At 43.4% G+C, this 15,714-nt stretch overlaps 1 protein-coding gene across 9 annotated transcripts in view; it reads left to right on the top strand.

The window, feature by feature from the left end:
• The window catches only part of LOC122886338 (E3 ubiquitin-protein ligase RNF31-like), a 61,623-nt gene that overhangs the window by 31,150 nt on the left and 14,759 nt on the right, over positions 1–15,714 (top strand). For 4 of the 9 annotated variants that reach the window (XM_044218370.1, XM_044218369.1, XM_044218373.1 and 1 more), the window contains exons 16-19: positions 654–752; positions 2,733–2,822; positions 3,943–4,057; positions 5,249–5,361. In XM_044218370.1, the coding sequence (XP_044074305.1) occupies positions 654–752; positions 2,733–2,822; positions 3,943–4,057; positions 5,249–5,361 (417 nt within the window). Of the gene's footprint in view, positions 1–653; positions 753–2,732; positions 2,823–3,942; positions 4,058–5,248; positions 5,362–8,779; positions 11,967–15,714 lie in introns of those variants that run through there. The other 5 variants (XR_006380325.1, XM_044218374.1, XM_044218375.1 and 2 more) reach the window with 2 other exon arrangements.

Here is a 15,714-nt window from a genome sequence, read left to right as displayed (position 1 = left end):
CCTGCGACCACTCAAAGCGCTTCACTCTACATATCACATTCACCCCATTCACATACTGATGGCAGATGCTAACTGCTCATCAGATTATTATCATGGCATAAGTTTTTATCTGTACAAAAATGAAACATGGAAGATGAAGATGGAGGACTCAAGAGACAGATTAAAGAAGAAGCAGAAAAGTTCAAAGAGGAAGCAGATGCTGAGATATCCCGACTTCCGGTCCCTAGTATGAGTCAAACTCAAGTCAATCTTACACTTCCCATAATGCATGATAGAATCTTTTATTAGATCATTCCTGCCTGGTAAATACCCACATCTTTCAAATGCCACATGTCCAGTTTGTAACACAGGCTTTCTGTTATAAATTTGTAGCCTCTAAATCCAAACTGAGATAACCCTGATGACATCACTATAACATCATCAGGGTTATTTTCTCTCTTAGACTTGACAAAGCTCCTCTAGAGACACAGAAGACATTATACTACTGTTTTTACAGACTAGTACTAACTAGTGTTCTTTTGAAGGATCAAACCTGTGTTTTTGCATGACTCGGCCCATCTACTACAAACAACTTTACATTTCTACGCTGACTGGGTTCTTGCTACCTTTCAGGCATTGATTTCCAGGTTGTATTATTGTATTTTGTGCTTCAGCTGCGAGAGTGTCTGGAGCCAGAAGTCTATGAGCTGTTCCATAAGAAGCTGACAGAGCAGGCGCTAATCAAGGACCCCAAGTTCCTCTGGTGCTGTCATGTGAGTACATGATGAGTCACTCTTGGCTTTGTCAACAAAATTATGGTGTACAAATTTCATGAAGTACAATTTTTAAAACTATGACCAGCACAAACAATGCTCTCTATTTTCCTGACCTTAAAATTCACTGTGCCCCTCTGCGTTGTATTTTGGTGTCCATCACAGAGCGCATGGTGCACAGACACTAACAGGTTCATTCAAATGAGGCAGTGCATAGCAAGGTGTTGGTGTTTTGATGGAAATTGGGTCTTAGACTCTTAGACTGGTAAATCAGTCTGATCTACAAATTAAAATAGGTGTTGTCCACAGCTGCTCTAATACTGTATGAAGCTTATTCTTCAGTTCATTAAATCCCTGCCCCATCTGAAGACAGAATGAAACCAGGCTGCTGCAGAATAACCACACACATCAGACTGGTCAGTTATAATTTGGTATTCTGCCTGTTTATGCAGGAGAAATCGGATTACCGGAGCTCAGATTTAATAGTAGGTTCAGTGATACTGTACATGTTTGTCACACTCGGTGTCATTTCACTTGTGTGCAATCAGTTTAGCAACGCTGATATTAATATTATAATAATTTGCTTTTGAATAATAATGAAAGAATAACTGCTTATCAAACATTTCTCTAATGTCTTTAAACCAGCACTACTCAACTAAACACAAGGAACAATTTTGCAGGCATGAAAATGTTAACATTACCTAAAATGTTGATATTAAAGGGACATTTCACCCCAAAATCAAAAGTAGATATTTTTCCTCTTACCTGTAGTGCTAGTGCTTGAATGCAATGAAACTGTTTTTCAGATGTATTTTTTTGGCACTTTGAGCAAAAAAGGCAAAGATCTCTACAGCTGATATCTCCAAAACTTGGCAACTCACACCAAAACTATCTAGATAGATAAACAGCACTACAGGTAAGAGGAGAAATGTGTATTTTTGATTTTGGGGTGAACTGTCCCTTTAAGTTTCATTGTTATATTTAAGTTTCGTTTTTGGAAATTAAATGTAGCTAAATCACAACCTAACACTGATAACAATGTTTGCTTTCTCAAAGCCAGTGTATTCATATTAGATAACAATAGTCATTTCTACTGTTTCCTCCCCTCTCATCCTGTTTCCTCCCCTCTCTTCCTGTTTCCTCCCCTCTCTTCCTGTTTGCTCCCCTCTCATCCTGTTTCCTCCCCTCTCTTCCTGTTTGCTCCCCTCTCATCCTGTTTGCTCCCCTCTCATCCTGTTTCCTCCCCTCTCTTCCTGTTTCCTCCCCTCTCTTCCTGTTTCCTCCCCTCTCTTCCTGTTTGCTCCCCTCTCATCCTGTTTCCTCCCCTCTCATCCTGTTTCCTCCCCTCTCTTCCTGTTTCCTCCCCTCTCTTCCTGTTTGCTCCCCTCTCTTCCTGTTTGCTCCCCTCTCTTCCTGTTTGCTCCCCTCTCATCCTGTTTCCTCCCCTCTCTTCCTGTTTGCTCCCCTCTCATCCTGTTTGCTCCCCTCTCATCCTGTTTGCTCCCCTCTCATCCTGTTTGCTCCCCTCTCTTCCTGTCTGCTCCCCTCTCTTCCTGTCTCCTCTCCTCTCTTCCTGTCTCCTCCCCTCTCTTCTTGTTTGCCCTCCTCTCTTCCTGTTTGCCCTCCTCTCTTCCTGTCTCCTCTCCTTCTGTTTCCTCCCCTCTCATCCTGTTTGCTCCTCTCTCTTCCTGTTTGTTCCCCTCTCTTCTTGTTTGCCCTCCTCTCTTCCTATCTCCTCTCCTCCTGTTTCCTCCCCTCTCATCCTGTTTGCTCCCCTCTCTTCCTGTCTCCTCTCCTCTCCTCTTGTTTCCTCCCCTCTCATCCTGTTTGCTCCCCTCTCTTCCTGTCTCCTCTCCTCTTGTTTCCTCCCCTCTCATCCTGTTTGCTGCCCTCTCTTCCCGTTTCCTCCCCTCTCCTCCTGTTTGCCCTCCTCTCTTCCTGTTTCCTCCCCTCTCTTCCTGTTTGCCCTCCTCTCCTCAGTGTTCATATGGGTTCATCTATGATGGAGACCAGCTGAAGGTTGCGTGTTTTCAGTGTCGCAACAGTTTCTGTGCTCAGTGTAAAAAGCCTGTAAGTATTTTGTGCCTCTCTCTGTTGTCGTGATCTCTCTCTCTTCCTGTTTTGTTTGGTTTCTCACAAATCATATTGTTTTTTCCCTTTTTATAACCTTCTCTTCTCTCCTCAGTCATTAAAGTAATATCCTAAACAAATGTTTTAAATGTTGCAAAAAAATTCAATATAAATATAAATGATGCCAGGGACACACTAGACGACTTACAGTGAGGTCTATTAAAGGTCCAGTGTGTAACATTTAGGAGGATCTATTGGCAGTAGTGGAATATAATAGTCATAAGTATATTTTCATTAGTGCATAATCACCTGAAAATAAGAATGGTTGTGTTTTCATTACCTTAGAATAAGCCCTTTATATTTACAGAGGGAGCGGGTCCCCTTCCACGGAGGCCGCCATGTTGCACCGCCATGTTTCTACAGTAGCCCAGAATGGACAAACCAAACACTGGCTTGCGTTTTTGTGAGTTTCGCGGCCACTGTAGTTTCTCCTACACACTTGGAAGGGTGAGGCGAGCGCTATTCAAATGGTTGCAAACTGCAATTTCACCGCTAGATGCCACTAAATCCTCCACACTGGACCTTTATCACGTTTAATAGACCTCACGCTCATTTTTAAATGATCAGTTCTCAGATTAGTTAAGTTGAATTTGTGTGCACTCAACTAATTACTAACTAATTTGCTTTCTGGGCTTTCCATTATGCCTGACATAAGCCTGTGTGCCCATTGATCTAAACTAATCTTTGCAATGTTAATAACAGATTAGCAGACTGTCAGAGTCTAATGTTACTTTGGAATATACATTTGTATTCTTCCGACATTAATTAAATTAAAGCCATGCGTTTGTGTTTGTGCACATTCAGCACAGCTGTCATCATGGACAGAATATGACCACTCTCTTAAAAGTTAACTGAACTAGTACTGAATAGTTTGTTAGTATAGTTCTAATGTTAAACATAGTGAGCCAATTTAACTAAACTTAAAAAAGCCTCAAAAAAATTATTTAGTTCCCTTTAGTTCCCTTTTAGTCCTTTTTAAAGCATCGATTTCATCAGGGAAAGGACAGGTGGTTACCAGTGGAACGTACAGTATATGCATGTTTCGGTATTGTCTCTGTAGTGGGAGTCTCAGCATGCAGGTCTGTCCTGTGAACAATACCAGTCATGGAAGAGGGAGAATGATCCAGAGTATCAGAGACAGGGCCTGGCTGGATACCTCAGAGACAACGGCATCAGTAAGCGCACGCACGCACACACACACACACACTTCTACAGTATAATGTTCTAGCAGCAGTTGTTGAAGGTAATAGCTAGGGGTGCACTAATAATAGATTTGTGATCTGTGTAAAACAAAACAGCATGTAACCGGCTGGGAGGCCTCTTCGTACGCCTCTTGGGTAACATATATCATATCATATACTTTGTATGTAAGGTTATGCACTGTAAGAACCACTAGGATACCAGGGCACTAATAATAGTATACATTTGTCATGCATATGCACACACACACACAAACAGTATATCCATCACGCCCACAATCTAATCCTGTTCAATCACAACGACTGGTAAACTCAAAAGGCAGCACACCACCACCACAACACCTCTCTCCACACCAAACTTTATTAAACTCTGTTATTTTTAACTCTAAAATACTTTGAAAATGAAGTTGGTGGGTTATACTCATACCCACCAATGTCACTAAGCTGCAAGTGTGTAGAAAACCCCTACATCAGGCATCTTAGAGTGCTTCAAACTGAAGACGGTCGTACTGGGAGAGAGGTTTCACTTGGTGGCCATTTTCAAAGCACAATATGCAAAAAGACATGGTGGTGGTTAAAAAAACTTCAGGTTCTGATGGTCATTTGAGTTGAATTCAGTAGTCATGTCTGCAAAATCTGCTCTGTATTAGTGCAGTTGTAATCGTTAGCTGTAATCAATAATTTCCAAAGGAACAAATTTAGTCAATATGGGTTATAAGCATCTCATACTATATTTTTATTGTTCCACCAGGATTGGCAGTGCTGCACTTCTTGTCAAATGTGCTACATTTTTAAATAGTTCTTTTAATGGTTCTCCAAGCTGCCTCCTTCACAGAGGGCAGATCAGGTCAGGCTGGACAGGTGGTGTTCAGGTGAAATTTAAAGGTAGTTTCTCCTGCACGTATTTATCCCACAATGACACCCAGTCTTTGTAGTGAGGCAGCCTGCCTTCAATTTGACCTTCCCACACGAGTCACAGGCCTGAAACACATTAATTAATAATTCAGTGAATAAATAATCTATGCAGACTGTCTGCGTATTTGTACAATAGATTAGAATAATTTACCTTAATGTACTGACACTGCCTCCCTTCTCTCTGTTTTCCCTCTTCCTCCTTCTCACCATTCTCATCCTGCCTGTCACTCCTCCTCTCCTCCCTCCTTCCAGCCTGTCCTAACTGTCGCTTTCAGTATGCGCTGTCTAAAGGAGGCTGCATGCATTTCTGCTGCTCACAGTGTCGTTACCAGTTCTGCAGTGGCTGCAACAACCCTTTCCACACTGTAAGTCTGACACATACTGTAGTCCTGATCAGCATGCTGTAATTACTACCCAGGATACATTTGTAATTTCAAATAATTTCAACAGTGTAGACTGTGGTATACACTGGGAATTAAAAATATATGTACTTTTTGGATTTATTATATTTCTTTCTGTTAAATTAGATTCGATTTTTTTTCTCGTTAAAAAAGAGTCCTATGTCTGATTCATAGAACATGACATGATTTGTTGTTGATAACTGATTTGTTCTGAAAGTCTTTGTAAATTAGGTTTGTTCTTAAATGTGCGTGTTTCAGGCAATCAATCATTAGCATAAGCAAATGCCCAAATCTCTCTATCTAAGGGCAGTGATCCTTGCTTCAGTAATTTGACCAACAACATTCAGCCTAGAGGGATTACCATAAAATCTCAAATAAAAGTCAGTATTCAAATAATGTTGAAGTCTCAAATAATAGTTCTATCAAAATCTAATTGCTCATTAATGCCTGGTAAAAAAGATTGCACTGATGAATGTACTGATAGAAATAGTGCTGTGGAAATGTACATTATACAGAAGGAAAACATGGAAGACGGATTACGAAAAGGATATATTTCAAATTCTTGAAATCTGGGCGTACCAACATTTCATGAATGAGGCCAGTTGTCTCAAACAATACTTAAACCATTTATCTGAAAATTTCCTAGAACAAGCACAACTGACACAACACAACTGATACACAGCTATAAATCAAATTTAGAAAGCTATATGCAGATACAATACATAGAGGAGAGTAAATAATAAGTAAAAACTACACAATAAATTGAAATTAGAAAGCTACATATGGTGCTATACCATATGCATTCATGTAATATTTGTCGAAATTAACCAATAGTGCAGTTTCCTCATATCCCTGATCATAGTGGGATAGTGATAGATACAGTAATAGCATATAATATCACTGGAGTGAACTACACTACAGTAATATAACAATGAATAACAACAATAGCAATGAACAAGTACAATAGATCAATACATACATAATATATAATATATTTAAAATGGCATTAAAATGATCAATAAATGGATAAATGCAATGAAAAATGTATATTTTTTTCTAAAAAACAAAAAAAACAAAAAATCATATATGCAAATTAAACATGTTTTAATTGTCAAAAGGTTGAATAAACACCTCAATTTAAAAACAAAAATAATTTTCTGTTAATTATTCAATGTGCCAGGCTTTACAGTGCTAAAATTCTAAATATAAATAAAAATAATTTAAATAAATGGTAACAAGCTTTTATCAAGCAAGATGAGCTAATTTGGCATACTATCCCTAATGCAATATCTAAAAAAAATTGGTGAGATAAAATGAAAGAATGGAATGGAATCAATCGAACGAATGAATGGTGGGAAAAAGGAAATCTACTAAATTCCACTGAATTGTCATTTGGTACCTCTGATCTTCTTTGACAGTGTATTAGGGTGTCACACAGATAATTCCTTTTCAATTTATGGCTAGCTTAAGAAAGAATGAAAAACACCAAGCTGATGAGTTGACTGCAGGTTAAAGAGTGGTTAGAGAGTGAGGAACTGACTGTTTACATCGTAATGTTAGGTTCACTTTGCGGTAATTAATCCAATCAGCACCTCGCAATGACGGGAAAACAGAATCTGTTCGGAGTCTTTACAAGACAAACAGTCTAATCGGCCACAATCAGGTGCTGGTGAGTGAGGAAAACAACTCACCAGTGTGCTGCTGGTCAGACACCACGCTGAAGTTGGTTTGATAATCATCGCCATTGGTGAATGGGCCATGAGAGTGCCGCTCACCTAAAGTTGGTGTTGAGTTTATCAACACCAACTTTACTCACTCACTGGTGAACTACAGACCAGCTAACCAGGGAGCACTACCCTTCAAAAAGGGAAAATTGATAGCCGATTAATCAATTAATTTAGTCATAGTCTAAAGGTCGCTACAGGATTATTAAATCTGTCTCATCAAATATACTAAACTATCAATTTGGAACTTTGATTAATAATTAAATTAGTAACTACAACCAAAATTACCATCAATAGCTAGTAAAGGTTGAAGGGTTTTAGAGTTCTGAATAATAGAGGTTGGCAGGATTCAAAAGCATTTATTTACATGATACTAAAAGTAAAACACACAATAGAACAAAGGAAGTGTGTGTGTGTGTGCGTGTGTATGAGAGAGAGAGAGTGTGTGTATGTTTCTTTGTTCTGCCTTCATTTGTTTCACATGCACGGACATGAACATATGTGTGAGGTCAGAAACAAACGAAGTATGTGAAGCGGGAGCTTTTAGTTACCTCTCTGTGTGTTTGGCTATGTTTAAGAGCAAAGAGTATATATGTATATGATCCGTGTAGGATAATGGTGCCAGGTTAGAAAAGAGGATGGTTAGTTTGCATGCAAGACCCTGTGTCTGTGTGAAGCTGAACATCAGGTGTGGCGGAGCCAACTACCCAATAACTTAATTATGAAAAGAGGTCACAAAAATAAAGCTCAGTGAATAAACAAATCAATACATGTACATTGACAAAAGTTAAGCAGTCCTGTGCTTAACTGTGTACACCGTTACGTTATGCTAGCTAGATATGCCAAGTTACCAGTCCATGACGGGAGAGGGGTTCCTTGCTTGTGTGCTGCTTTGTTACGTGGCGATTCTGTCAGTCGTTGATGAGCCAGGCGGGGAAAAGTTGTGGTTCTGATGTCGAATGCAGTCTTTGCTGTGCAGTGTTCCGATGGTGCAGGTCGGAGGAAACCGGTCACTCTTTTGTTCTCCTTACAGAGTTGGCAGCTCGGCGCTGACTTGCTTTGTTGCTCCTGTTTCTTGTAAAGTTAGCTGGCAGACTTTGTGTCGTAGCTGCTGGCGCTAAATAAACTTGTTTACTCTGTTAGCGGTGCGTATTTAGCTGACCAGGAATCTTAAACAGGCTCTCATGTCACTGCCGTAAGAAGCAGCTGGGGTTTACTTTATCTGGTCGGGGGCGTATATCCAGGGGATATCAGGTTACAGTTACGGTTGAAGGAAGTGATTGGAGGAGAGGTGCGACTGTTTACGTAATGGCTTATGTTTCATAGTAAAAGTTCAGTTTAAGTCATGCAATGAACAAATTCATCTGTGGAGTTCCAATTGTACCTACACACCTATTTCTAATAGCTTTAAGTATCAGTGACTTGAACATAGGACCGCAATAAAAATATAAGGACCGGGTCGGGGGAAATGCACTGATGACCACTTAAAACTGGCTGACATCATATTGTTGTTTGGATGGTGCAGAGCGGCACAATGTGAACACGCAGCACCACATATCTGCCAGAGTCAGATGGTTGTTTGTTTCTTTTTACTGTTAATTAGTACAATGTTAATAGAAACAAATAATAAGAAAATAAATTGTTCTACTTTGCCTCAGGATAATTCCTGTGCCGGTGATCGCAGCTTCTGCCTCCTTCTGGATTTCTGCCAGCCTATCTACCTGTCTCTCCAGCCACACCGTCTTGCCTGTCTCTGTAATCTACACCACCGAGCCAGACCTTTTGGACCCAACCTGCTCCATGCTACTGGTTCCACTGACGGTCAGTCTCCACACCTCACTGCCAACTGCACACCGTGGCCAGTCCAGGTCTACACCGCACCACCTGCTCCTTGCCTCAGGGCCGCTGTCTGTCCGGATCCACACATCACCGCCAACTCCACACCACAGATCCGCTGCCAGCCAGCCAACACTCCACCGCCTGCTCTGCGGTACGGACCTGTCTGCCTCTCCAGATCCACACTGCACTCAATCCGAGCCAGGCTACTAACCGCTGCTTCAGTCTCCACTCCTGAACCATCGCTGCTTCCCCTGAGCCGCCGAGAATGGCGCCGAAGGCTCCACTCAGGAAAACTACACCCCTTCCCACTGAAACTAGATATAATCAAATATAGAGTGACTTTGTCTTTAAAACTTCCCCAATTGTGTTCTGCATCTGTGGATTCAAGAAATGTACACTATGACAGAACGATCTGGCCAACATGAACCCAGCAGACACTAACCCTGAAGAGGCGCCCTACCAACAAGCGCTGACCAACCAAGGTATGCTTCTCGGACAGCATGAGCAGCTTCTCCGGGCTCTGTCTGACAGCAACCAGGCTATGGTCACTCAGATCAAGCAACTGACCCTCCAGGTTTCTAGGCTAACCACCCAGCTCTCTGCCTCGGTTCCGGTGACATCATCCCCACCAGCCTCACCGGCGCCTTCGCTGTCCTCACCACCGCTCCGGGACTCCTACGCCTCTGACCCGAGCCCCTTTTCCGGAGAAGTGACCGGCTGTCGGGGTTTTCTGCTGCAGTGTTCCTTGTTCTTCTGCCAGCGTCCCGTCACATTTTCCTCTGATCAGTCCAAGATCAACTACATCGTGGTTACTACGGGGGAGAGCACTATCATGGGCAGAAGCAACACACACAAGCCGACCCCTCTCGTCACTTTGGCAGAATTTCTTTAAATGATAAAGACAGTCTTTGATCATCCTGACGCCTGTTGGACGGCTGGAAGCCGACTTTTATGGACCACCCAAGGGACCCGTAGTGTGGCAGCCGTGGTGGAACGAGCAGGCACTGTTCAGTGCGTTCAGGAGGGGGCTGAGTGAGCAAATCAAGGACGAGTTGGCTGCCTGAGACGAACCTGCGGGCTTAGACGCTCTGATTTCGCTATGCATCAGTATACGCTATGCATCAGCATACGCATACGCGAACGACGCCAAGAGCGCACTAACCAGTCTCCTGCCCAGTCATCACGCAGCACTACATCTGAGACCATGTATTGACTATAGAGGACTCAACCAGAACACCGTGAAAAACAAGTATCCTCTGCCTCTCATCAACTCAGCCTTCGAACCCCTCCACAGGGCCACCATTTTGACTAAACTGGACCTCCGCAACTCCTATCACCTGGTCCGGATACGGGAGGGGATGAATGGAAGACCACTTTCAACACGCCCCTAGGTCACTTCGAATACCTGGTCATGCCATTCGGGCTTACCAACGCACCGGCGGTTTTCCAAGCACTGGTAAATGATGTCCTTTGTGACTTTTTGAACTGTTTTGTGTTTGTCTACCTTGACAACATCCTCGTCTTCTCCTGAGACCAAGCCAGTCACGTCATACACGTCCGTCAGGTCCTACAGCAACTCCTGGAAAACAGGCCATGGTCAAGGCTGAAAAGTGCGAATTCCACGCTAACTCTGTGAGCTTCCTGGGGTACATTCTGGAGAGTGGACAGATGAGGACGGATCCAGCCAAGGTTAAAGTGGTGTTTGAGTGGCCCAGTCGCCTGCTACTCGCAAACAGCTACAATGCTTCCTGGGATTCGCCAACTTTTACCGGAGATTCATCCTAGACTATAGTCGTGTGGCAGCTCCGCTCACCAAGCTCACCTCCTCCAAGGTTCCCTTCTCCTGGAACACTGAAGCAGATGCTGCCTTAGCTAAACTCAAGGCCCTCAGCTCCTATCCTTATCCAACCTGATCCAGTGCATCAATTCACGGTAAAGGTGGATGCTTCAGACGTGGGAGTTGGGGCCGTACTCTTCCAGTATTCCAACACCAACCGGCGACTCCATCCTTGTGCCTTCTTCTCCCAACAACTCACCCCCTCCGAACGGAACTACGATGTGGGCAACAGGGAGCTGTTGGCAGTAAAAATGACATTGGAGGAGTGGCGGCACTGGCTGGAAGGAGTGGAGCAACGATTCATAGTCTGGACGGACCACAAAAATCTAGAGTACATCCGGTCAGCCAAAAGACTCAACTCTCGCCAGGCACGATGGGCATTGTTCTTTGGGTGCTTTAATTTCACACTCACCTACCGGCCCAGGTCAAAAAACATTAAGGCCGACGCACATCCTGCCAAGATCTTTACCTGGACAACAAACCCGGAACAGACACTATACTGCCTCCCACCTGCATGGTGCCCGCTTTGACGTGGGAAATAGAGTTCGTGGGAAGGGAGGCCCAGAGAGACCAACCGGACCTAGGCGACGGACCTCCTAACCGCATGTTTGTTCTGGACGCTACTCGCTCCCAGGTGCTTCAGTGGGTTCATAACTCCTGCTTCGCCTGTCACATTGGTGTTACTCGAATGCTTTCTCTACTCTGGCGTCACTCATGGTGGCCTTTGTGGCCGCTGGTTCCGTCTGTGCTCGAGGGAAATCCTCTTATCGGCCACCGGCCAGTCTGCTCCAATCACTCCCGGTCCCCAGTCACCCATGGTCCCACATCGCACTAGATTTTGTTACCAGACTGCCCCCGTCGCAGGGTAACACCACCATCCTTACCATCGTGGATCGGTTCTCCAAGGCGGTGCACTTCGTTGCCTTACCCAAACTCCCCTCAGCTCTGGAGACGGCGGACCTCCTGACCCAGCAAGTCTTCCGGCTCCACGGGATCCCGTTGGATATCGTCTCGGACCGGGGGCCCTAGTTTATCTCTCAGGTTTGGAAATCTTTCTGTCAAGTTCTGGGAGCCACCATCAGCCTTTCCTCCGGCTTCCACCCTCAATCTAACGGCCAGACGGAGAGGGCGAACCAGGACCTCGAGGCAGCTCTCCGCTGCGTAGCCGACTCCAATCCATCCTCTTGGAGTTCCCAACTCCCCTGGGTTGAATATGCACACAATTCTCTTACCTGTGCTGCTTCTGGCCTCTCCCCATTTGAGTCCTTGCTAGGATACCAGCCACCTCTGTTCTCATCCCAGGAGAGTGAGCTTGCATTCCCGTCTGTGCAGCACCACCTCCGCCTTTGCCAGAAAATCTGGAGAGAGACCCAAGCAGCACTTCTCCGGTCTACCGAGAAGAACCGTCAATTGCAGACCGACACTGGATTCGAGTACCCACATACGAACCAGGTCAGAGTGTTTGGTTATCTTCCAGAAATATCCCTTTAAGGACCGAGTCCAAAAAACTGTCTACCCGCTACATCGGCCCATTTGTCATTGATCGCTGATCATTAACCCCTCTGCTGTCAGACTCAAATTACCCCGCTCCATGAGAGTCCATCCTACCTTTCAACTCTCAACTCAAGCCAGTCTCTTTCAGCACTCTTACAGCAAGCGACTATTTTAAGACAGAGTTGAACAATTATGAACCTATCCTTTGAAATGAGACAGCAGTGTTTGCTTCGTAATGCATTTAAAGAAAGATTTCGTTTTTAAAGTTGGAATGGCAGTGACGCACAGGATTAATGAGCTCTGATAATCCAATTTCTCCTGCATAAACAGGCAGAATACTGAGATATAACCAGCCAAAATAGACTTCACCTACTGTATTCAGTGCTTTTCTACCTTAACGGGCAAAGTGCTTTACAATTTGCCTCTCATTCAGCCATTTACACACACACACACACACCCCGATGTGGCGAAAGTAAATGTAAATGACAATGTGTAAAAGTAAATGGTATTTATTCATGAGTGTGGCATTCCTCCACTGGCTGTTGCTGTTTGTCCCCTCTTCTTCATATTTTGTATACTAATGATTGCCAGAGTCTGTATGAAAATCAGCACACCTTAAAATTTGCTGATGGTACAGGGATTGTCAGTCCTTTGCAGGAGCACGAACAAGCTCGTGGTACTATACTTAAAGACTTTGTATCATGGTGCCATCATCTTAGTGTGACCAAAACAAAGGACATGATTGTTATTTTCAGGAAATGTCCCCTTTGTTCAACATTAACTATCATACAGGGCTCCGAAATCACTCTGGTAGAAAATTACAGTCTTGTCTAGGGTCCCAGCTGGAAGGTCTAAAATAAAAATAAAAATTTGGTGGCCATAGTCTTATTAAAATCCTGTCATAACTTTCCTCCTTTTCCTAACTGGGCTGTATAAATGTTTCAGGCTTGAAAGTTATAGAATCTTGATAGGTTGGTCTGCAGGGGGGGATTATTCCTCTATCTCTCTTTTTCTTTACTTCAGGATGGTGTTATTTTTGTCTGTTAATCTTGTCTGAGCTGTAGAGTGTTGTATGCATTATGTTATTGTTTCTGGGTTTTTCACTGCTGTTTTAATGACTGATGTCACATGGCAGAAACAGACCAAATTTATAATTATTTCCATAAATTTCAATCTTTGCTGCTCAGTTGCTGGTTTTTGTTTGCTCTTCATTAAAATGTGTCAGAGGAGTGATGTTGTGCAAGAAGCAGGCATTGTTCTAAGACGTCTATTCTCAGCGTGTCTAAGACCCAATTTTCATCAAAATACCAACAACTCGCTTTGCGTTGCCTCATTTGAATGAACCTCCCACCGGTTTGTTCCTCTCCTCCACCTGCGCTCTGTGTTGGACACCAAATATACAACACAGAGGGGCAAAGAGAATTTCAAGGTCAGGAAAATACCAAACTGTCTATGCGCTGCTGGCGCTGGTCACTGCACCACCACAAAAATAGGGCCAAAGTCTAAAATACTGTACACAAGAAATTTTAATTGACTCACTGTCAGATTTAACAACAATTCTGGAGGTGTTGGAGGTGTCCACATGATACGGTCTGTTAAAAGTCTGTAAAGTGTCATTTCAAGATACTGTATGTATTACTGAGCTTTAGAGGTGCTGGTAGGTAGATTTTGTTACCTTTAGACAGAGCCTGGCTTGTGTGGAATGCAGAATGGTTCACAATTTGTCTATTCTTAGCATTCATTACACATGCGCAAGGGTGTAGAATTTGGTTGAATTTTGATCAAAGATTTTTAATATAACCACTGTTGTCCGTCAGTGTCTAGTCAATGTATTTGGTACACAAACGGTTAACAGATCTCATTCTCCACTATGAGTCCAATGCATTTTTAAGTTTTGAAAGATTACATTCTCCCCCCCTCATATGCCTCACAGTGGTTTGGTCCACTGCCTACCTATAGCTACGGGTCTTTTTTTTACTGCCAAAATATTTAATATGAATATGAATTATGAGCTCATACAACCAATCTTTTGTGGCAAATAGAGCTATCAAGAGAATTGAACAGTGTACACAATTTAGAGACACTGTGCTCATTAAGAACACCTGTGATACAAACATGTCCCTGATTTCCACCGATTGCATTCTCAGACCCAGACTAAAGACAAGGTCTAAAGTGTGGCCACGGGAATGAGTTTAGCCAGCCACATGTTGAAAGTTAAAAGAGTTGAAATGATATTTATAAAATCAGTAGCAAGGGCATTAGTAGACTCATCAACATGAATATTAAAATCACCACAAAGAACAATTCTATCATAATTTAAAACAAGACTGGATAAAATGTCAGGGAGCTCCAATAAGAAGGAAGCAGCTGGTTTAGGGGGGTGATAAATAATAGCAAATATGACTGGGAGTGGGCCACCAAGTTTAAAATGAGCACTTCAAAGGAAGAAAAATCATTGCAAGCTATGAGGTTACATTTTAAATGCTTCCTTTAGGTAATAACAAGGCCACCACCATGACTGCAATCCCTAGGGCGGCTAAAGCGGTCATAGTCTGGAGGGCACAATTCAGCAAGCTGACTGTGATCACCAGGACGTAACCAGGATTCTGTTAAAAACATGAAATCTAAATCAGTAGAAGAGATAAAATCGTTTAAAATAAATGTTTTGTTAGAAATGGATCTTACATTGAGAAGAGCCATCTTAAATAGTCTGTGTTGGGTTAGAACTCAAGTTGAAGCTGGAAATAGGATTCTGAATAAAACCAATGTCGTGGGTACTGCAGACAGACTGGAGCCAGGAATGAAGCCTGAGGATCGTGCTAAAATGGCCAATTCCATGACCCAGTGTGGGAATTGGACCCAATATGAAAGCATGCTATCCACTGCTGTTGAGAAAGTCAAAGAGGCGGATGAAGTCTGCTTTCATCAGCCCGGATTATTGACTGGCGGTGTCACTAGTGCCTACATGGACTATAATTTTTGTGATAGTCTTTGGGAGTGAAGACAAAAGTCCAGGGAGCTTTTTGAGGATGTCAAGGGTCGTAGCTCTGGGAAAGCAGTGTGTGACCGCATTAACGAAGCGTATATTCCTTACAATGGAATCTCCATCTATCAGCGTAGTTTGGGGGATGAGAGGAGGCAGAGTGGATGATCGTGCAGACTGCCATGTTCCATCGGCCGTCCGTGGGATAGTTGTGGCCTGGAACTGCTGCAGCGAGGGGGGGCTTTCTTCTTAGCAGACGGGTTCCCAGCTGTCTCCGGACAAGTGAGATCTCCAGAGCTTCTCCTGATCCTGGCCTTTTTCAGCAACTCACGGCGAGAGGAGGATGAAGACTTGACTCCTGGAAAGTGGGAGCATCCCTCCAGTGGAGGAAAGTCCTGTGTATCCAGGATGTCAAACATGTTGGCCAACGGGAGGTCCCG

The sequence above is a fragment of the Siniperca chuatsi genome, linkage group LG13 (assembly GCF_020085105.1).
Source record: "Siniperca chuatsi isolate FFG_IHB_CAS linkage group LG13, ASM2008510v1, whole genome shotgun sequence".
Classification (NCBI taxonomy): domain Eukaryota; kingdom Metazoa; phylum Chordata; class Actinopteri; order Centrarchiformes; family Sinipercidae; genus Siniperca; species Siniperca chuatsi.
This window is presented reverse-complemented; position numbering and strand designations above follow the sequence as displayed.